This window comes from Triticum aestivum, chromosome 2B, assembly GCF_018294505.1.
Source record: "Triticum aestivum cultivar Chinese Spring chromosome 2B, IWGSC CS RefSeq v2.1, whole genome shotgun sequence".
NCBI classification, from domain to species: domain Eukaryota; kingdom Viridiplantae; phylum Streptophyta; class Magnoliopsida; order Poales; family Poaceae; genus Triticum; species Triticum aestivum.
The window spans coordinates 58,966,193-58,988,856 of NC_057798.1; the positions used below are offsets into that span (position 1 = coordinate 58,966,193).

A 22,664-nucleotide genomic window follows, 5' to 3' on the forward strand; every position below is an offset into this window, starting at 1 on the left:
CAAGTGTTCTCAAATCCTTAAAGATTCAGTCCGATAAAATAACTTCAAAGGGAAAACTCAACCCATTACAAGAAAGTAGAGGGAAAGAAACATCATAAGATCCAACTATAATAGCAAAGCTCGCGATACATCAAGATCGTGCCAAATCAAGAACACGAGAGAGAGAGAGAGAGATCAAAAACATAGCTACTGGTACATACCCTCAGCCCCGAGGGTGAACTACTCCCTCCTCGTCATGGAAAGCGCCGGGATGATGAAGATGGCCACCGGTGAGGGATTCCCCCTCCGACAGGGTGTCGGAGCAGGGTCCCGATTGGTTTTTGGTGGCTACAGAGGCTTGCGGCGGTGGAACTCCTGATCTATTGTGCTCCCCGATGTTTTTAGGGTATATGGAAATATATAGGCCAAAGAAGTCGGTCAGGGGAGCCACGAGGGGCCTATGAGGGTGGGGGCGCGCCCAGGGGGGTAGGGCGCACCTCCCTGCCTTGTAGCTTCCTTGTTGCTTCCCATACGTGCACTCCAAGTCTCCTGGATTGCTTTCTTTCCAAAAATAACTCTCCCGAATGTTTCATTCCGTTTGGACTTTGTTTGATATTCCTTTTCTTTGAAATACTGAAATAGGCAAGAAAACAGGAATTTGGGCTGGGCCTCCAGTTAATAGGTTAGTCCCAAAAGTAATATAAAAGTGTATAATAAAGCCCATAAACATCCAAAACAGATGATATAGTAGCATGAATGCTTTATAAATTATAGATACATTGGAGACGTATCAACGATGAACACCAGAGGAGCGCAACAGAAAACTCAGTCTCCTCGCACAATGCTCCCAACAAAGAAACGACATCGCAGACGCCGCCATCATGCCGCCCAGAGGACCAAGGCTTTCGTCCGGAGACAACTGCCAACACCAAGCACGAGGGAGATGGCGACACACTCGACGTCGCCTCCAGGGAGGGAAACGACACCCGCGGGTGCCATCGACGCCGGCCGGCCAAAACCGTACATGATTTTCATCTGTAATGTTGTGCATCTCCACTCCGACGAGGTGCTGGGCAGCATCGTCCCTGAAGCCTCGCACCGCCGTCACCGTAGCAAATCCGCTCAAGCCGAGTAGCCGTGGTCCAGCACCACCCACACTACCGAGAGAGCACGAACCATACCTCCACCAACATCACTGACGAGAAGCAACCACATCCTCCAAGCGGAGCAAAAGCCAGATCCGCTCCATCGGCCTTCATCAACACCAAGAGACTGCCGCCAGATTGGATCTGGCCCGCCCCTCCAACCTCACTCCGGCGTCATCTCCACCGGGGCATCGCCGCGATCCCCTCACACGGAGGCGGCCGGAAGCCCGCTGCACGCCAGGACACCTTCCTGGCAGGGCCATCTCGGCGTCGCCGCCCCCATGGCTGATCCAATGCCGCCGCCACCGCCATTGCTGGCGCTCCACCTGGAGGCACCTACCAGTAGTGCTCCTCGCCAGGATCCGGCGAACACCCTCGCCGTGCCCCCGCAGTGCCTAGAATCGCGGCCCAACCAACACCTCCAACCTAGCTGAAGAACAGCAGCCACTCCGCACCTCCAGCAAGGGCCAAGACCACCCACGACGGACGTCACCCGCACCAAGGGACGGCCTTGCGACGTCCCCAGCACTAAGGGCCCGGAACGGACCCGAACAGGTTCAGATCTGACCCACCTTGCCGCGGGCAGCACCCACGCCAGCGCCACAGCGAGAGCGCCGTCGCTCGCCACACGGATCGCAGGTGATCGGCGCTCGCTGCTCGCCAGGAACGCCCTCCCAGACGAGCCATCACTACGCCGCCACCAAACCTGGCCGGTAGCTCACGCCGTCGCCTCCAGCACGCCGTCGTGCCCGTCCGCCACCACCACACCACTGCCCATCTTCGCCAGGACCGCTTCGCGGGGACACCGCTTCCGCCTGCACCACCATGGCGCCCAGTGGCAGCAGGGCCACGGCAACACCCCACCACGCCTAACAGCGGCCACAGCCCGAATCCCACCGCCCAGATCCAGCAAGGGGGATCCCGAGCCAGCGAGCCCCAGGCTGCACCAACCGTCCAGGCAGCACCACCGGACGCAGGCGCCCCAACCCCACTGGCGCCGAGCAGGGACGCCGCCGAGCCTTCGCCGTGTCGCGATGCCAAGGCCACCAGCAGCAGATCCGGGTCGTCATCGGGGAAAGGGGGAGATTTGATGATAACCCCCCCCCCCCCCAGGCCACTTAAACCCCATATGTCAGAGCCAGCGACGGGGGTATATGATCAAGGATTTGCGAACAAGGGGGGTTATCGTCAATTATCCCCGCGGGGGTCGGGGTTGAGACGTGTCTACTCATCTCGGTTCAGGCATCGGGAACGAGGTTTTCTCGGGATTCCCGTACTTTCCAAGCCTCGTCCGGCTAGGGCTGACAGGATACCTTGGAGGTCGCAGCGTCAAGGTGGTGACTAGGATACTCGAAGTTGCTCCAAGCATTGAAATTTTGTCTCTATTCATGAAGCCGGGTTATGAGGAGAGATTTCGCGGATACTGGATGCAACCACACGAGCTTAGTAATCAACCTGGGGTACGTCTCGGAAGCACGGCTCTAGATGTTTCGATTCCATGGTTGCGGAATCGGGTGAGGCAGACCAACCTGGTGCACTACCGGGGCGATGAGGCACGAAGATATTTAGCTAAGCTGCTTCTTTGTAATGCCATGGTTCTTGAACAAGTGTGTGTTGTCTTTCCAAGGGTGGCACATGAGGTTCAGACTAGACTCAAGAAGGAAATCGAAGGATGGGTGCTGAATAAATCAGGAAAGATGATTTTCTTGTAAAGATTGGTGTCATCCCCCCATCTGATTGCTATTCTCAATTGGTATAGTGCCAGTGTAGTTAGTTTTCTGTTTTTTTTTATTTTAAAAAAAAGCATAATCATGGACTTTTTTGTTGCCATACAAGCAATTCACTGTTGGAGGGAGAGCAATCTTAGTGAAATGGGTGCTCACCTGTCTAGCCGAATACAATCTATCTCAAATGTTATTTGGGTACGACACTTGTTTTTAACACGGTATCTCAGATGTGCTCATAGGGTGTGACTATACAGAAATAACGAAAAATAGTCAAAACAAGAAGGGTTTCCTTTTGTTGAGAACCAACACGGTTACACGGGTCCTGGAAAATCAATCTAGAAAACAGTTTGGCTTGGCATCGTGTTGTCTTGATGGACTTTATATCTTGCACCGAGTAGGATGGCCTTAGATTCAACTAATCTGGTAAACCAGGCAAAACACGTGTTACCAGACTATTACAAGACTAGGAAAATTCTCTTTCTGAAGGACAGACCGAGCAAATTTGGCATTCAGCCCGCTTTTGTGTATCCTTGGCACTGCATTTTTTATTTTATTTTTGCGGAGAATCCTTCGCACCGCATGTTGGAAAACGCCCACTCTCCACTCGCCAAGTGGCTGATCCATGCAGACCGCTTTGCCCGGACCTCAACGTCCGCGCACTACGTGCGCATCTCTCCTTGCATGCTAGGGATAGCTAGCTTATCGCTTGTAACCACTCACGATCTTCCTGCTCCTTCTCGGAGAATCCTTCGCACCGCATGTTGGAAAACGCCCACTCTCCACTCGCCAAGTGGTTGATCCATGCAGACCGCTTTGCCCGGACCTCAACGTCCGCGTGCACTACGTGCGCATCTCTCCTTGCATGCTAGGGATAGCTAGCTTATCGCTCGTAACCACTCAGGATCTTCCTGCTCCTTCTCTCTCTTGTAACTCTATATGTACAGCCGGCCGCAGAGAATAGAGCAGTGTGAGTGTTTTGCATAACCTAACTTGGTATCAGACGCGAGCATCTTCGATCCTCCTTTCTCTCTTCGCTTCCGCCATGAACCGCCTCCTTCGCCGCACCCGCTCGGTGGACTTGGACTCGCCGGCGACCGAGCCCTTCGCCGCGGTCCCTCTCGCCACCGCCGCGCTCCCTCTCGCCACCGCCGCGGTCCCCGCGACCCGACGCGCACCCCTCGCCGACCGCGACAAGATGCCCGTCCCCAACGGCGCTGGGGCCTCGTCCTCGTCTAACCCAGCCCCTCGCATCCCACCACCCGCGGGCATCCTCCGGACCGTGGGCAGCACCGCCGTTCCCCGCCTCGCGCTGGGCAGCCCCGGCGGCGCCGTCGTCCCGCACCGCGGCCTTGGTGCCCCCCGATGCCGGCCCTTCTTCCGTCGCCGGCCTGCCGCCCTCCATCGCGCACTACTTCACAGGCAAGCTCCAGTTCAAGTCCGGTAACTACTCCCGGTGGCGACGTCTTTTCTATATCATCTCTTGCAAACATGAAGTGCAGCACCACCTTGATGTCGCCACCGCGCCGCTCAATCAAAGCGCCATCTGGCGTAATGATGCTCTGACCATGGTGTTGTGGTTGCACGGCGTGGTCACCGAAGAACTCATGGACGTGGTGGCGTCCCCGGACAGCTCCGCCTACAACATCTAGACGCAGCTCCACCTCCTCTTCATGGACAACCAGCCGGGGCGCGCCGTCGTCCTCGGCACGGAGTTCCGGAACTTGGTCCAGGGCGAGCTCTCCATCGCCGAATACAGCCGGGGGCTAAAGACCCTGGCCGACGCACTCGAGCATGTCGGCGAGCACATCTCCGATCAGGCCCTGACGCTGCAGCTCATTCGCGGCCTGAACCGCAAGTTCCAGATCATGGCGATGCTTCTTCCCATGCAATCGCGCTTCCCCTCCTTCGTGCAAGCGCGTTCTCGTCTCCTCATGGAGGAGATCTCCGCGCACGAGAGGGCGCGGTTGGACGGCCATCCAGAACTCCCGGCTGCGGCACTCACCATCGGACAGGCACCGCTCGGCAGCTCCTCCTCTAATCGCGACCCTGACCGCGACGGCTCCTCCAACGACAAGGACAATGGCCATGCTGCTTCCCCAACCAGGACAACAGAGGCCCACGCGGGTGTGGTCGCGGCTGCAGTCGTGGCCGCGGTGGCCAGTCGTCCGGTGGCGGCCCCGCCGGCCGTGCCGCCCCTCCCTCCGGCCCAGCCTCGCAGATCTCCACGGACTACTTTGCTCCCTATGGCACCCTCATCCCTGGCCTGCCTGCACCCCCGTACGCCATGGGCCGCCCCCAACGCCACGGGCGTCCTAGGCCCGCGACCTCCTGCACCTCACCAGGCGTACCAGGTGGCCGCCCCTTCGTTGAGCGGGCCGACCTGGGAGCAGTACAATCAGCTGTACGCTGCTCTCCAGGGGCTCTCCATCCAGCAGCAGCAAGCCGGCGGCGCGCCGGAATGGTTCATCGACGCGGGCGCTACGTCGCACGTCGCTGGTAAGACGGACCTTCTCACCTCGTATGGTTCTCCTTCAATGCGCCATAGCTCTGGCATCTTAGTTGGCGATGGTTCTCGTTTACCCATTACAGCCGTCGGTTCTACCTCCCTCTCAAACTTTTCTCTCAATGACGTCCTTATCTCACCCACTATTATTAATAACTTGATTTTTGTACGTCGCTTTACACAAGATAATTTTTCTCGATCACGTTTGACCCCTTCGGTTTTTTCGGTGAAGGATCTAGCCACGGGGAGGCTAATCATGAGGTCCAATAGCCACGGGGATCTCTACCGTTTCTTCACAAGCTCCGGCGTCCAAGCAGTGCTCACCGTCGTCACCGATAACATATGGCATCTTCACCTAGGGCATGCTAGCAATAAAACAGTTTTCACTTTAGCTCGTGATTTTGTTCCAAATTGTAATAAAGATGTGCCTAGTACCTCTGTTTGTTCATCATGTAAACTAGGCAAGCAGCCTAGGCTGCCTTTTTCCCGTTCAATTACTAAAACCAGTGCACTTTTCCAATTAATTCATTGTGATTTATGGACCTCGCCGGTCTATAGTATCTCTCGTTTTCAGTACTACGTCATAATTCTTGACGACTATTCGCACTACTCTTGGACATTCCCACTATGGAACAAGTCTGACTCCATTACCCATTTCTTCGCGCACGTGCTCATGCAATTTCATGTCACCATCCAGTGCATGCAATGCGACAACGGGGGCGAATTCCTTACTACCTCCCTGCGTGATCTCTTCTCCAGACATGGCACTTCCTTCCGCCTCTCATGCACACACACCTCGCCACAAAAACGGCAAGGCCAAGCGTCTCATCCGCACCACTAACGACGTTCTCCATATACTACTTATCCACACACGCCTCCCGTCCGCATTTTGGGTCGAGGCTCTTCACACCGCTACCTACATCCTCAACCGGCGCCCCTCCTCAGCCATCAACCACATGACGCCTCACTTCCTTCTCCTCGGGCAGCACCCTACGTATGATCACATGCGTGCTTTCGGCTTCTTTGTTTTCCCAACACAATTACCACCAGCCCGCACAAACTCGCCCCACGATCTTCACATTGTGTCTTCCTCGGCTATCCGCTGGAACACAAGGGCTACCGCTGCCTAGACCTGACCACCCGCAAAGTCATTATCTCTAGGCACATCACGTTCGACGAGAGTATCTTTCTCTATTTTTCTGCTGATCACCCACATGCCTCTACACCTCCCTCGCCCGCAGAAAATCCTAACGTGATCTGCCCCAGAATCCGTGCGCCCCCAACCTCGTACCAGCCTCGTCAACCCATCTCTCCGGGATCCGAGCCTGCCAACGGCCCGCCCGATCCTCCCACTCCCCACACGCCCGATCCCACCCCAAGCCGACCAGACCTGGCCCGCCGGTCCCCTCACCCCGCGCAGCTGCCCCTCCACCAGTCGCCTCGCCCCGCGTCCCTGGTTCTCCACCACTCGCCTCGCCTCGCACGCATGCCTCTGCTCGCAGCTCGTCCCGCCCACCCACGCCCGATCCTAATAGCTCCCATGCAGCCTCTCCATGCGCGCCAGCTGTCCCCGCTCTTCCCCCACGAGCCGCCCCAGTCCATCCGCCCGTTAACATGCATCGCATGCAGACACGCGGGATGTCCGGCTTCTCCCAGCCCAAGGCTCTCCACACCACTACTTGAAACATCAGTCCAATCCCCTCCTCCTACCGGGTTGCCCTTCGAGATCCAAACTCGTATGCTGCGATGCTAGAGGAATATAACGCACTGATGAAGAATGATACTTGGTGTTTAGTGTCTCGTCCTGCAGGTGCAAATGTCGTCACCGGCAAGTGGATATTCCGGTAAAAGTTTCACCCGGATGGCACGCTCGCTCGGTACAAGGCGCTATGGGTGCTCCGCGACTTCACACAGCAGGCTGGCGTCGACTACGCCGAGACTTTCAGTCCCGTAGTCAAGCCGGCCACCATCCGGACTGTCCTCAGCATTGCTGCCGGTAGGTCATGGCCTATCCACCAGCTTGACTTCAAGAATGCCTTCCTCAACGGCCACCTTGCGAAGACGGTCTACAGTCACCAGCCATCCGGCTTCATCAACACCACCTCGCCATCTCATGTGTGCCGGCTGAACCATTCTCTGTACGGTCTCAAGCAGGCGCCTCGCGCATGGTTCACCACCTACCTGAGGACGCTTGGCTTTGTCGCGTCACGCTCGGACTCGTCGCTCTTCGTCCTTCGACGTAGCGCTCACCTCGCCTACCTGCTGCTGTACGTCTATGACATCATCCTCACCGCGAGCTCGGCCGCGGTGCTCGACTCTGTCATCCAGGCTCTTCACCGCGAGTTCTCCATGACCGATCTCGGCGCGCTTCACCACTTCCTCGGCATCAACGTCGCCACCACCGCGCGCGGGTTGCTCCTCTCCCGGGAACAGTACGCCTTGGAGATCCTCGACCGAGCCGGCATGCTTAACTGCAAGCCCATCTCGACGCCGGTCGACACATTGGCCTAGCTCTCCACCGACACCGGGCTGCTCTTCCACGATCCGTCGCTCTACCGCAGCTTGGCCGGGGCGCTCCAGTACACACGTTGACACGCCCCGACCTCTCCTATGCCGTCCAGCAGTGTTGCATGTTTATGCATGCGCCTCACGACTGCCACTTCCAGCTCATGAAGCGCATTCTCCGGTACCTGCGCGGCACGACTCACCTCGGTCTTCGGATTCATCGCGACGTCGGCATTGAGCTTTTTGCTACTCCGACACCGGCTAGGTCGGCTGCCCCGACACGCGCAAGTCCACCTCGGGCTATTGTGTCTTCCTCGGCTCCAACCTCCTCACATGGTCGTCTAAACGGCAGAGCACCGTTCCGCGATAGAGCGCCGAGCGGAGTACAGGGCGGTGGCTAACGCCGTCACCGAGTCGATATGGCTTCGCCAACTTCTGGGCGAACTTCATCAACTACCGTCGCGCGCCACAGTGGTCTACTGCGACAACATCGGTGCGGTGTACATGTCAAGCAACCCGGTGCAACATCAGTGCACGAAGCACATCGAGATCGATCTTCACTTCGTACGCGAGCGTGTCGCCCTCGGCGAGATGCGTGTTCTTCACGTACCCACGAGCTCGCAGTTCACGGACATCTTCACCAAGGGCTTGCCAACGGGCATCTTCCTCAACTTCCAGTCCAGCCTCAATGTCGGTGAACCTCACGTTTCGGCTGCAGGGGGGGGGGGGGGGGGGGGTTGGAAAACGCCCACTCTCCACTCACCAAGTGGCTGATCCATGCAGACTGCTTCGCCCGGACCTCAACGTCCGCGTGCACTACGTGCGCATCTCTCCCTGCATGCTAGGGATAGCTAGCTTATCGCTTGTAACCACTCACGATCTTCCTGCTCCCTCTCTCTCTTGTAACTCTATATATATGTACAGCTGGCCGCAGTGAATAGAGCAGTGTGAGTGTTTTGCATAACCTAACTCTGCATTGACCCAACCAATACATTCTTGACAAGCTACATTAAACAACATCACATGCCATCAAATAAGCATATACTCAACTTATGGTGTGCCATCAAACCAAACAAGATTCTGCCAAATTGTGGAAAGGAAAACATTTCAACATGTTTCATCACGTGGAAATCTGAGAGAATTTTTTTAATAGAAATAAAACACCATCATAATCATAATAAAATAATTAATAGAGTCTTGCATGTCACACCTCATCATCCGTAATATAGTGTTGTTATGAGATTATTGATAATTCAAGAGATGAATGACGATATGCCACGCAACCCAACATTCATATTTCAGAGCTTCCCGTATTATTTTGTCACAAGCTACATTAAAATATTTCAGATGCCGTCGAAGAAGCACATATATGTTTTCAACAGGCAGGGCTGTTTTGAATGATTCAACCCATACCAAACGAAACCAAGACTGCACAGAACATGGAAAGTAGAAAAATTCAACATGTTGCATCACGGGTATTATTAATATAGCAATTCATCTTACGAGAACAAACAAATATGAGAGAATAATTTTGCTAGAACTAAGATAGCATCAGAATTATTCATGGGACGCTACCTTACAAGAAAATCGTCTCTACTAACCTATGCACCACCAATTCTCCGATTTCTTTCTTCAGTCTCCTCTGCAACTCTCGCGGCCCCCTCGGAAAGACAACACACACTCGTTCAAGAACCAGTGCATTGCAGAGCAGCAGCTTGGCCATACACCTCTGTGCCTCATGGCCCCGGTAGTGCACGAGGTTGATCTCCCTCACCCGCTTTTGCAAGCACGGGATCGGCACATCCGGTACTACGAGTTCATCGTTGAGCTCGTGAGGGTGCACCCATGCGTCGTCCTTACTTGGCTTCATGAAGAGAGATAAAATTTCAATGTGAGGAGCCTGCTTGAGTATCCTAGTCACCGCCTCGATGCTGCCTCCATGAAGGTATCATGTCAACTCGAGCTTCCCCAGGCTCGGAAACGAGGGGAATACCGTGAAGGATTCACTCTCAATGTCTGAACCGAGATGAGTAGATACCAGATGTAAATGCCTTGTGGCGGTGAACTGCTCGAGGAACATTCTGAACCAGGGCAAATATCGAACCTTCTTGCCGCAGAAGCCGATGTGGCACAAAGAGATCTTGTGCACACCATGGAGGGTCACCAGCAACTCCGCGGGCACCACACCCCTATACTCGAACTCCCTTAGCCCTGACGCCCCGATGGTCATGCTGAACAGGTAATGGCAGCACCGTAGAGCGAGCCTATGAAGGCACTTTTCGAGGATGGTGATCGGGGAAGTCCTGCACATCTCCAGCGTCAGGTCGACGAGGCGTGGGCAGAAGGAGATGAGCCGCTGGATTCCGTAGCCGCGGCCACATTTACTGATGGTGCTGAGGACCAACGTCTCGAGGAGAGCAGGTGTATAATCTCTGGTGGATCCAGATCGCAGCTGCCGAGGCAAAGAGTCCGTAGAGATGTGCAGGAGAAGAGACTTGATGCATGGTAGCATGAACGGATCAGCGTACGCTCCATAGCAGCTGTAGCGCACGGGGCAGCGGTCGTCCGCCTCGCTGCCGATGCCGCCCTGCTGATCCGGCTCGCCAACGTGGTGCTCGCCCAAGACAGTGAACTGGAGGTGCATGTCGAGGTGGAGCTCCGGCCCGCTCCGACGAAGCAGGTGGGATAGCCACTGGCTCACCATGGGCTCGTCCTAGTAGTAGTAGTAACCGAAGTGGACGCGGAAGAGGCGCGGAGCGACGTTGCGGTCGCCAGAGCAGCGGCGGCGGCAGAGGAGCGCTTCATTGATGTCGTCGAGCAACTTCCTGTTCCTGCTTCGGCGCTCCACGGACTCCGGGTGGAAGGTGTAGTCGTCGCTGAAACTGCGGTAATGGGTGGCATACTCGCCGAAGGTGATGGCGTCTACGTCGGCGAACTTGTGGCGCCAGCTCCTGGCGAGCGCGGCGGCGCGGGCGGTTTCCTTGGTTAGAAGGAACGAGAGGATGTGGCTGACGACGCCGTCCGGAAGTCGCTCAGCCAGTCTTTGCTGCCCTGGCGGCGCTTCATGGAAGACATCCCGGCGTACGTATGTAGCAGTGCTGGGCTGCCGGCGGCCGTATAAGGCCTTGTACAATGGGAGGTGCTTAGGGGAGGTGCTTAGAGAAATAAATCAGGCTTTTCTTAAGCACAGGTGCTTATTTGGACTAGCTAGACGCTTAACTAAGCGTCTCTTCTGTAGAAATATACACTGGTGCTTCAGAAAAACCCGGTTTATTTTTCTAAACATCTCTCTAAGCACCTTCCATTGTACAAGGTCTAATGAACTTATGATTGGATCGGCAGAGATCAATCTCGTGGGGTTTAAAGGTGGAGTACTCTGTACGGTTCCTTGATTCTTGGTCGGTTCTGGTTGCATTTTATATTTTGTTTTCCTTTTTATTTTTTATTTTTTTCTTTTTGTTTTAAATTCATGAACTTTTTAAAATTCAATTTTTCTATTTATTCTTTTCCATCTTTTCCTTTTTCTTTATTCTTATTTATTTATTTGTTTTAAATTCATGAACTTTTTAAAAAGGATTTTTTAATTCTCATCTAGACGAGGTTTAGAAATATCACACCTAATTAAGTTTTTGTCCTTTGTTTGCATTAAATGTCGTGCGAATCTTGATCGTGGGTTGCTTTGTCGGCGTGTTCACGCGTGTGTGTTTTGTTGGGTCGTTGTCGTTGCATGGTTTTGGGTCCCGCTTTGATTTGTTTATTCTTTTTCTGGCATGTGTTGTATAAGTTGAAGAGACGGGCCGGCACTGCCTCCTCAGTTTCATTCGTTATTGTCCCTCTTTCATTTCTCCTTGTCTTGGAGCAGAGCCAACGCAAGCAGGAAAGAAGGAGTCGACTGGGAAGGTTCGATCTTTGTCCTCGTGATGAAGAAGATTGGTTGGTAATGATGACGCGATGAGTGACCTTGGATCCATGGCCTAGAGTGAGGGGGTGGTTTCTATGGTGAGACGGACCCTTCCAGAGGTTTCTCGGTCTGTTTGGATCCTCAGTGTCCGGTGGTTTTTCTCTCGAAACAGGCCCATGTCCCACTTTATATTATAAAGCCAATCTGCTGAAAAAGGACACATGGTGTTAGGAAAATCCTCAAAGTGATGAAAGAATATAAATATGGCAAAACACACCAAAGGCGCGAAAGTGGCACTAGAATGCCGCCAAAAGAGAAGCGCAGAACATTCGCCTCTACAATCAATAGTCACCCACACTCAATGATGACTCCCCCAAGAAGGTCCGCCGCCACAATCGATAGTCACCCACACTCAACGACCACTCCCTAGTACTAACCCATATTTGATAGGACTGGTTTCGTTTGTTGTGCCTTTGCGATGGCCATGGAGCTTTCTGGTAGTATTCTGGATCCATTTGTAGTCATCCTTCTCCTGGGCCTAGCCTTGAGGCCAGACTCCTTAAGCATAGGGAAGGGAGAAGAAGTTTTGATCATGTCTAACAAAAACTACCCATAGGGTGCGGGGACGTTGATTCTCACCTGCGGCTCCTGGGCCAATATATGTAGTACGTACGGTTCCTTGTTTTTGAGTCGGTTCTGTTTCTAGTCTAGTCCGATACAAACTACGATTTCATTCCCCTTTCCTTGGACGCAAGCAAGACGATTAATATGGCGTAAAACAGGGTGGTGCGCCACCGCAGGAAGAATGATTCCTAGTTATATACCCTCTCTAATAAATGAAAAAAAATACAACACAAACCTTGTGGCAACAACAGAAGGTGGATGTTGTGTCATCATATAAAATGCAAGCTGGAAAATCCTCTCTCAAAAGTTAAGTCGCCATGGTCAAGTGAGCGTATACTTTTTCTTGGAGCCCATGAAGTTTTTAACAAGAAACTGTTGATTTGCCCAAAGAGAAATATTTCTTGAAAAATTTGGGTCCACTTTTTGGTAAGTTAACTCACCATGCTCAAGTAGGACCTCTGTTGTATTTTCGAAGTACTTAAACATTTAGGTTCTTACTCATCATCGGCATCACATTTATCAAAAAATTTGTCACGCAACTTGCTATCACGAATAAAATTATGCAATGCCATGCAAGCAATGATGATATGCTTCTGTGTACGAGGTGAGAAACTCAGGACTCCTTTCAATATGCGCCACTTCTGCTCGAGCACCCCAAAAGTACGTTCAACAACATTTCGAAGGGATGGATGTAGAAAGTTGAACACCTCATACTTCCCTTGAGGTGGACGGTCACGACAAAGACGGAATTCCGGTAGATGGTTTGTACTCCCCTTGAAAGGAGCTTCCCATATTATTTTGTCACAAGCTACGTTAAAATATTTTAGATGCCGTCGAAGAAGCACATATATGTTTTCAACAGGCAGGGCTGTTTTAAATGATTCAAACCATACCAAACGAAACCATGACTGCACGGAACATGGAAAGGGGAGATTTTCAACATGTTGCATCACGGGTATTATTAATATAGCAATTCATCTTACGAGAACAAACAAATACGAAAGAATAATTTTGCTAGAACTAAGATAGCATCAGAATTATTCATGGGACGCTACCTTACAAGAAAATCGTCTCTGCTAACCCATGCACCACCAATTCTCCGACTTCTTTCTTCATTCACCTCTGCAACTCTCGCAGCCCCCTTGGAAAGACAACACACACTCGTTCAAGAAGAAGTGCATTGCAGAGCAGCAGCTTGGCCATACACCTCTGTGCCTCATGGCCCCGGTAGTGCACGAGGTTGATCTCCCTCACCCGCTTCTGCAAGCACGGGAATGACCTCCGGTACTACGAGTTCATCGCTGAGCTCGTGAGGGTGCACCCATACGTCATCCTTACTTGGCTTCATGAAGAGAGATAAAATTTCAATGTGAGGAGCCTGCTTGAGTATCCTAGTCACCGCCTCGATGCTGCCTCCATGAAGGTATCCTGTCAACTCGAGCTTCCCGAGGCTCGGAAACGAGGGGCATACCGTGAAGGATTCACTCTCAGTGTCTGAACCGAGATGAGTAGATACCAGATGTAAATGACTTGTGGTGGTGAACTGCTCGAGGAACATTCTGAACAGGGGCAAATATCGAACCTTCTTGCCGCAGAAGCCGATGTGGCACGAAGAGATCTTGTGCACACCATGGAGGGTCACCAGCGACTCCGCGGGCACCACACCCCTATACTCGAACTCCCTTAGCCCCGACGCCCCGATGGTCATGCTGAGCAGGTAATGGCAGCACCGTAGAGTGATCCTATGAAGGCACTTCAAGGATGGTGATCGGGGAAGTCCCGCACATCTCCAGCGTCAGGTTGACGAGGCGTGGGCAGCTGGAGATGAGCCGCTAGATTCCGTAGCCGAGGCCACATTCGCTGATGTTGCTAAGGACCAACATCTCGAGGAGAGGCAGGTGTATAATCTCTGGTGGATCCAGATCGCAGTTGCCGAGGCAGAGAGTCCGTAGGGATGCGCAGGAGAAGAGACTTGCTGGTAGCGTGAACGGATCAGCGCATGCTCCGTAGCAGCTGTAGCGCACGGGGCAGCGGTCGTCCGCCTCACTGGCGGGGCCGCCTTGCTGGTCCGGCTCGCCAACGTGGTGCTCGCCCAAGACGGTGAACTGGAGGTGAAGGTCGAGGTGCAGCTCCGGCCCGCTCCGGCGAAGCAGGTGGGACAGCCATTGGCTCACCATGGGCTCGTCCCAGTATAGTAGCAACCGAAGTGGACGCGGAAGATGCGTGGAGCGACGTTGCGGTCGCCAGAGCAGCGGCGACGGTAGAGAAGCGCTGCATTGATGTCGTCGAGCAACTCCCCGTTCCTGCTTCGGCGCTCCACGGACTCCAGGTGGAAGGTGTAGTCATCGCTGAAGCTGCAGTAGTGGGTGGCGTACTCGCCGAAGGAAATGGCGTCTACGCAGGTGAACTTGTGGCGCCAGCTCCTGGCGAGCGCGGCGGCGCGGGCGGCTTCCTTGGTTGGAATGAACGAGAGGATGTGGCCGACAACGCCGCTCGGGAGGTCGCTCAGTCGGTCTTTGCTACCCTGGCGGCGCTTCATGGAAGACATCTCGGCGTACGTACGCTGCAGTGCATATGGCTGTATAACAAACTTATGATTGGATCGACAGAGATCAATCTCGTGGGGTTTGGATGATGTATTTACTTTTTCCCGAAACCCTAATCTCCCTTGCGGCGACTAGGGTTAGGCAAACCTGACGGTGGTCGCGGATATCTTCGGCGGGCCGCTCCCCTAATCCCGGCGGCAATGGCAACATCCGGCGCGGGCCAAGGCACTCATAGCGGGGGCGCAGTCTCACCGCGCTCGGCAAGAGCGCGGATGGAGGAGGCGCTCGGCAAGCTTGACATCTCCGAAGAGGAGGCAACGCCTCTGGTGATCGACGATACTGACGACAGCACGGCACCAAAGCGGATTCTGGCGGGCAAAGTTCTCTACCGCAATCTCTTCCACATCTAGACGATAACCAACGCCCTACGTCCAGCTTGGGCTAACCCTAGGGGCCTGGTAATCCACCCATTGGGAGAGAACATGTTCGCCGCGGAGTTTGAATCCAGGCGGGATCGTGATCGTGTCTGGGAGGGATCTCCCTGGCACATTAGCAAGCACGCGGTAATTCTGGAGGAATTTCAAGAGCACATGCAGCCATCGGAGCTGATGTTTGATCGGTTGCGAGTTTGGGTACGGGTTGCTAACCTACCCTACAATTTGAAGAACGAGACGAGGGGCTTGGCCATAGCACGCCAGCTAGACAAACAAGCCTCGGTTGTCCAGATTGATCCTGTTGGGAGCTATCTGAGAGCACGGGTCACCATTGATGTGACTAAACCCCTCCGCAGATGGATCTTAATTGAATCGGCCAAGAGGAACAAGACTGACTGCTATGATATTGAGTATGAGTGCATCCCGCACTTCTATTTCTCTTGCGGCCGCCTAGGACACTCGGATTTATTTTGCCCTACACCGGGGAAAAGAGATGAGAAGGGGGACTTGCCCTTCAAATCCAGCCTACGGGCGCCGGAGGACAAGAAGAAGACCAATTCTAGGGAGTATTCTTACAAGGAGAAAACCGAATCGCAGCAAAGCACACGAGAATCTCGTTCCTCGAACTCCAAGCAAAAGAAGGATACCGAGGTCACCTCTCCTGCCAAAGCTAATGCAACATTCAAACGCAAGGGTGGCCCTCAGAACAATCAAGTCTACCGCAAGGTAGCCTCGGCCCCATTGGCCATTACTGAACATGGGGAGAATCATAGCGGACAGGAAACTAAGCAGGCGGCTTTGGTCATCTCTGAGCAGAAAGTGGGAGATCTAAGGGACACCTTTGAGGAGAGGGAACCCAAGAAAAGGAGACCAACACCACCTTCGTTTGAATCTTTGGCAGTGGCTGCGGGACAGCCCTGCCCGAGCCAATGAGTGCTTTAAGCTAGAACTGCCGAGGGCTTAGGAACCCTTAGACAGCTCGAGAGCTTCGCAAAGTTGTGAAGCAAGAAGCTCCCGCCCTACTGTTTGTCATGGAAACCAAAATCAAGGGCAAATGTGTGGAAGATTTGAAATGTATGTTAGGTTTTTCAGGCTGTTTTGCTGTCGACAGCGATGGGCTGAGTGGAGGACTTGGCCTCTTTTGATCCAAAGAGGTTGAAGTTTCTCTGGAAAGTTTTAATTTATCTCATATTGATGTAAAGGTCGGGAAAGATAATAAGAATTGGTGTTTTACTGGTTTTTACGGTGAGCCCAGGGTGGCCAATAGGCATCACAGCTGGCAGCTCTTACGTACCTTATTTTTTGTCCAACACGAAGCATGCATCTGTATGGGTGATTTTAATGAGACGCTTCAGGGGGACGAGCATTTTGGAGCCAACGCAAGACCGGAGAGGCAAATGCGTGCTTTTCGGGAAGCAGCCGCGGACTGTGCACTCCTTGATGTGGGGTGGCGGGGTGTCCCTTTCACATGGGATAACAAGCAGCAGGGGAACGCGAATGTGAAGGCTAGACTGGACTGTGCTATGGTCAACTCCTTGTTCCTTGACCTATTTGAGTTCACAAGCGTGAAACATATGAGTAGTGTGGAATTGGACCACTGCTTTGTTTTAGCAGAACTCAAAGCGACAGTGGCAACTGGCTGGACACGAGCTCGGCACTCTTTCCATTATGAAAACGTATAGCAGAGCCATTCAGATTACGACGACGTAGTACGTGCGATGTGGCGCACGGGATCTAGCCAAGGAGGCCTACAGGGCGTAATTGAGGCTCTGGCCGTGGTGCAGTCTCAGTTAGGCGAATGGGGCCAACATGAGTTTGGGAACATGCAGAAGAATGTCCGCCAGCTTCAAGCTCGACTGGACAAGTTACGGTGTGCCTCATTGCGTCGAGGCCCAACTGAAGAAGAAATCAGCGTAGCAAAGCAGTTGCGTGAGGACTTGAGACAAGAGGAAATCTGGCTCAAGCAACGTTCTCGGGTATCTTGGCTGCGGGAAGGAGACCGGAATACCGGTTATTTTCAAGCCCAGGCAGCACAAAGAAAATACATTAATAGAATTACCTCGCTGGAAGTGGGTGACGGTCGTGTATGCACCGATCCAGCGGAGGTGAAGACGGAGATTATGGGCTTCTACCAGGCACTATACCAATCTCAAGGTTACGCGCCAATGGAGGAATTGTTGGATTGTGTTCAACCGCGAGTGTCACAGGCAATGAATGAAACCTTGCAGAAGGAATATGTGGCAGCCGAGGTGAAGGGCGCATTATTCCAAATGGCACCGTCCAAAGCTCCGGGCGTGGACGGGTTCACGGCGGGCTTCTACCAACGACATTGGGACGTCCTTGGTGATGATATTACTCAAGCAGTACTGGTATTTCTAAACGGTGGCGAGCTACCAACGGGACTCAATGACACAGCTATAACTTTGATCCCCAAAGTTCGAAATCCGCAGAAAATTTCGCAATATAGACCAATTGCCCTATGCCCAGTGCTATACAAAGTTGCTGTCAAAGTCTTGGCAAACAGGCTTTGGCTCATTCTTGATGAGGTTATAGGGGAGGAGCAAAGTGCCTTCGTACCTGGCCGTCTAATCACGGATAACGTAATGGTTGCTTATGAATGTATCCATGCCATCCGCAGAAGGAAAAAGGGTAAAAAATGCAAGCTGTGCGGTCAAGCTCGATATGTTAAAAGCTTATGATCGGGTGGAGTGGCATTATCTCGAAGCAATGTTGTCCAGAGTAGGCTTCGAGGATAGTTTCATCAGACTCATCATGAAGTGTGTCACTTCTGTTCGGTTCACGATCAAGGTGAATGGGGAACTCCTACCTTTCTTTTATCCTAGGAGGGGTCTTTGTCAGGGCTGCCCCATGTCTCCTTACCTCTTCCTCATTTGTGCACAAGGCCTCACAACCCTTTTAAACAACTATGGGGGTGCATACTTGACAGAGGAGTTCGGGTAAGTATCCATGCACCATGCGTAAATCACCTTTTATTTGCTAACGATAGCCTCATCTTTCTCAGTGCAAATACCCAAAGTGCAGACAGGCTCAATGAGATTCTCCGGATTTATGCTGAGTGCTCGGGTCAAGCGCTTAACCGGGAGAAGAGCTCTATCTTTTTCAGTGCAAACGCAGCACAACCCCTCAGAGAGATTCTCAAAAGCTCTCTCGGAATTATGGTGCAAGTGTTTTACAGTTACCAGCGCTGCACCAAAATTCCTGGGCTCATGACATCACTTTAGACCAACAGCTCTCTAATGATGCACGATGCAAGATCATTACTATCATGCATTCCATTTGGACTTCGAGGAACAAGTGGACACATGATCAGGAGGGGTTCGATCCCGCGATGGCCATGAAGTGGGTGCAGGAGACACTACCCATTCTTGACATACCAAGCCGACGCACTCGGACACCGGGGCAGTGTTGGCGCCCCCCGGAAGCGGGATGGATCACCATTAACACTGACGGATCAGTGTTCGACGGCCAGCCGAATGGGGGGGCAGGGGGAGTGGCACGCTCCCATCTTGCTTTCCTAGGAGCTTGGTGCAAACCACTGTCGGGCGTCTCGGACCCCTTCATCGCCGAGCTACTGGCTTTTCGGGAGGGGGTAATTTTTGCTCAGCTCCGAGGTTACTCACATGTGATAATGGAGGTTGACTGTCTTCACTTGGTCGATCTCTGGAACTCGCAAGGCAATTCCAGATCGATTGCATCGCCTATCTTTAGAGAATTATTGGACATTGTGCCGCATTTTATTTCTTTTTCGGTTCGACATGTCGGTAGGGACTTGAATGTGTCGGCCCATCTTTGTGCTCAACGTTCCTGTACGCTTGATGGGACGGGCAGTTGGCTAGCTGTTAGCCCAGATTTCCTCCGCCTAGCCTACGGGAAGATTGTAACCGGCTCCTGTTATTCTGAATAAAGTCCAAAATTCGATGCAAAAAAACATCTCGTGGGGTTTAAAGGTGGAGTACTCTGTACAGTTCCTTGATTTTAGGTCGGTTCCGGTTGTATTTTATATTTTGTTTTCCTTTTTCTTTTTTCTTTTTTTTCTTTTTGTTTTAATTCACGAACTTCTTAAAATTCTTTTTTTTTCTATTTATTCTTTTCCATCTTTGCCTTTTCTTTATTCTTATTTATTTGTTTGTTTTAAATTCATGAACTTTTTAAAAAGGATTTTCTAATTCTCATCTAAATGAGGTTTAGAAATGTCCCATCTAATTAAGTTTAAGTCCTTTGTTCGCTTTAAATGTCGTGCGAATCTTGATCATGGGTTGCTTTGTCGCGTGTTCACGCGTGTGCCTTTTGTTGGGCCGTTGTCGTTGCATGGTTTTGGGTCCCGCTTCGATTTATTTATTCTTTTTTTGGCATGTGTTGTATAAGTTGAATAGAGGGCTGGCACTGCCTCCTCATTTTCATTCGTTATTGTCTCTCTTTCATTTCTCCTTGTCTTGGAGCGGAGCCAACGCAAGCAGGAAAGAAGCAGTCGGCCGGGGAGGTTCGATCTTTGTCCTCACTACGACGGGAATTAGCTTTGGTAACACATCCCGGTAACATAAGAAAACATGTGTTACTGGTTGAAATCCCAGTCAGACAAAATTTGTGTCCACACCTAAGTTGTAACACGTTCTGTGGGAAGTATTACGATGTTGTAACACATATTCCACATATGTCGAATGTGTTACAGTGTTGTAACACATTATTTAAGCCGGTTGAGAGAGTGTTACAAGATTGTAACACATACATGATATGCAATGTTGTGTTACAAGTTTGTAACACATAGGTGATCTACGTAGGTAAATGTTACACACGTAATAATATTGGATTGAATTTTTCTTTCTTGTCATGAGAAGACTTTTTGCAAGATGCATGCGATCAATTATTAGGTCGATCCCGTCGTAGCACGTGGCCTCTGAGGTAATAGTTATGGGCTTGTGCCATTGACATGTTAGCTACGTATAGAAGTTTAGAGGATGCGTGTTTGATTACTGGTAGGATATATTAGGATAAAACAATTGGCGTAGCCCACCTACCAAAGCCCAGAGAAGGTAGGACTCAAACTATAGCAGTTGACTTTTTCCTGTAAGCTCTTCTAAAAAAGATATTTCCCTGTACAAAATTCTAAAAAAGATTATTTCCCTTTAAGTGGGTACGTATGACCCTATTTTCTAAGGCTGGATGAGAGTGCAAACTCAAAGTTTTGTGCTTCGTACTGTGTGTGTGTTCGTAATCTTTAAATATTTTTTCTCTTATCTTAATATAAAAGATGTGCATCTCTTTTGGGTATTGGAAAAAAAATGTTTTCTGCTACCAAAATTTGTTAAAATTAAAAGGTGTGCTAGCTACTTTTAAGTAATTTTGGACTTAATTAATTTAATATGCTTTGAAGATTTATTGATCCGTATTTTTATTATAAAGTATAAAAGTATGTTGACGTGTTGTATTTGGGAAGCGAGCGGTTTTCGATCAAAGGTATACTGTATGTTGACATGTTATATGTGTAACTTTTTTATTAGTTGGACCACCCTGATCAAGAATTCATGCTAATTCGTCCAGATAGGGAGACATATTCAATAGATACTATTTCGTGTAATTGGAATAATGAAAACCTAAATTTGAATGCATTTTGATAGCTGGGTTCAAAGAGCAAAAATCATGAGAAAGCTGAGTGTCGTTGGTAGAACACTGAACTTTCTACTTGGTACAGAATCTGCCTTCAGCCTTCGGAGAAAAAGACTTCAATCAACATTGAACTTTCATCTTGCACATGAGAGTCTAGTCTTTTAACCATCTAATCTAATCATCAGCAAGAGAATTATATGTAGAGAAACTAAAACATATATACTGCTTTAGGATAGATTCAGACTTTAAAAAAATGGCAACATGTGATCGAAAAACAAGATTTTTGAACACTGCAAGAGTATGCCAATTCTGAACTGTTAACCAATGTATACAAAAATAAAGTTCCAAAGAAGCTGTGTGTATCTCAATTCTGAACTGTTGTTGACCAAAGTACAAATTGATGTTCCAAACAAGCATGTGGTGTCGCAGCTCAATAACGATTTCAGTTTTGTAGGAACATGTCATGCTTAGCCTACTTGGTCAAATAAATTACTATCTATCCTTGTAATTAACAGATTAAATGGTGCATGAATTGATTGTCAGGAACGGTGCGTAAATCAAAAAGGTTGAATGTGGTTCAGAGCCGCGCTGAGTACACCAATGGGGATTGTGACAATAGTGAGCATTCTCTGCTGTCACGTGATTCAGTGTCCGAAACACAAGAATTGGAGGATAATGAGGATCAAGTTGGTCGTCGAGATGATCGCGTCGACAATATTTCTGGTATGACATTAATTAAGAAGGATCAACAATTTTAAGTTGGCTTGCACTTACTTAACAAACAAGCTCCATATATATATACTTACCCAATTTTCTTTATTAATCCGACAATACATGCATGTCAAATCTAAAATGTACTTTGCTATTATTGGCCTTTGTTCTTGGCCATTCCATTAGTAGCCTTACTTTCCTTATTCACTCAGTGCTTTGCAAGCACATAATGTAATATATGTGGCCTTTAGTTAATTAGTATTGTTGTAAACAAATTCCATAGGTGACGGTAAGCGTAGGGGAACATCCTTACCGGCTGTTTGGAACATGCCAGATGGTGCGCGGATAGTTGTAAAATGCAATCATCTTGGCCAGCCTATTGGGGACGAAGGTGGAGTCCTGGGGAAATTTCTTGGCACAATAGCTAGACTTGGGGGTTATTGTCCACTTGACAAAAAGGACTGGCGTAATGTCAAGAAAGATGGTGGGGCTGACACAATACTTCAGTGTGTACAGGTAGTCTTATCTGACAGAAGAAGAAAATCAGTTATATTAGCTAGCATATTATTAGTTTGCCTTTGTACATTTGTTGTTTACGCTTATTCATTATTTCCTGAAATGCAGACAAAGTTCTTGTACCCTGCTAAGTGTGACAAGTGGATACTAAAAACTACCGGGCGAGATTGGAGAAGATTCAAGGCTGGTCTGAAGAAAAATTTCTTTAATGCAAACAAGAAAAGAAAATCTTTGTATAAGCTTTGTCCAGAATATGTGGATAGTGACCAATGGCGTGAACTTGTCAAATTTTGGAAGTCTAAGGAAGGAAGGGTAAGCTCTCTGTCATTTAGTTGGACTATATGTGCTGCTGTGAAGTAGTGCATTGACATTATATTTTAATTATAATAGGCAGTAAGTGAGAAGAACAAAATAAGTCGTACAAAGGTGAAGACAACTCATACAGCAG

General features: G+C 50.6%; 1 protein-coding gene and 1 long non-coding RNA gene across 2 annotated transcripts; both read left to right on the top strand.

Annotated features, from left to right (window-relative positions):
• The first annotated feature begins 3,812 nt into the window (after window positions 1–3,812).
• On the top strand, window positions 3,813–5,884 carry LOC123040405 (uncharacterized). Its single transcript, XM_044463258.1, has 2 exons — window positions 3,813–5,347; window positions 5,587–5,884. The coding sequence occupies exons 1-2, from the start codon at window positions 4,522–4,524 to the stop codon at window positions 5,622–5,624; spliced, it is 864 nt and encodes a 287-aa protein (XP_044319193.1). The 5' UTR covers window positions 3,813–4,521; the 3' UTR covers window positions 5,625–5,884.
• Window positions 5,885–21,514: 15,630 nt separating this feature from the next.
• Window positions 21,515–22,435, top strand: LOC123040406 (uncharacterized). Its single transcript, XR_006418156.1, has 3 exons — window positions 21,515–21,712; window positions 21,984–22,216; window positions 22,325–22,435. It is a non-coding gene; the product is annotated as an uncharacterized lncRNA (long non-coding RNA).
• Window positions 22,436–22,664: the final 229 nt, after the last annotated feature.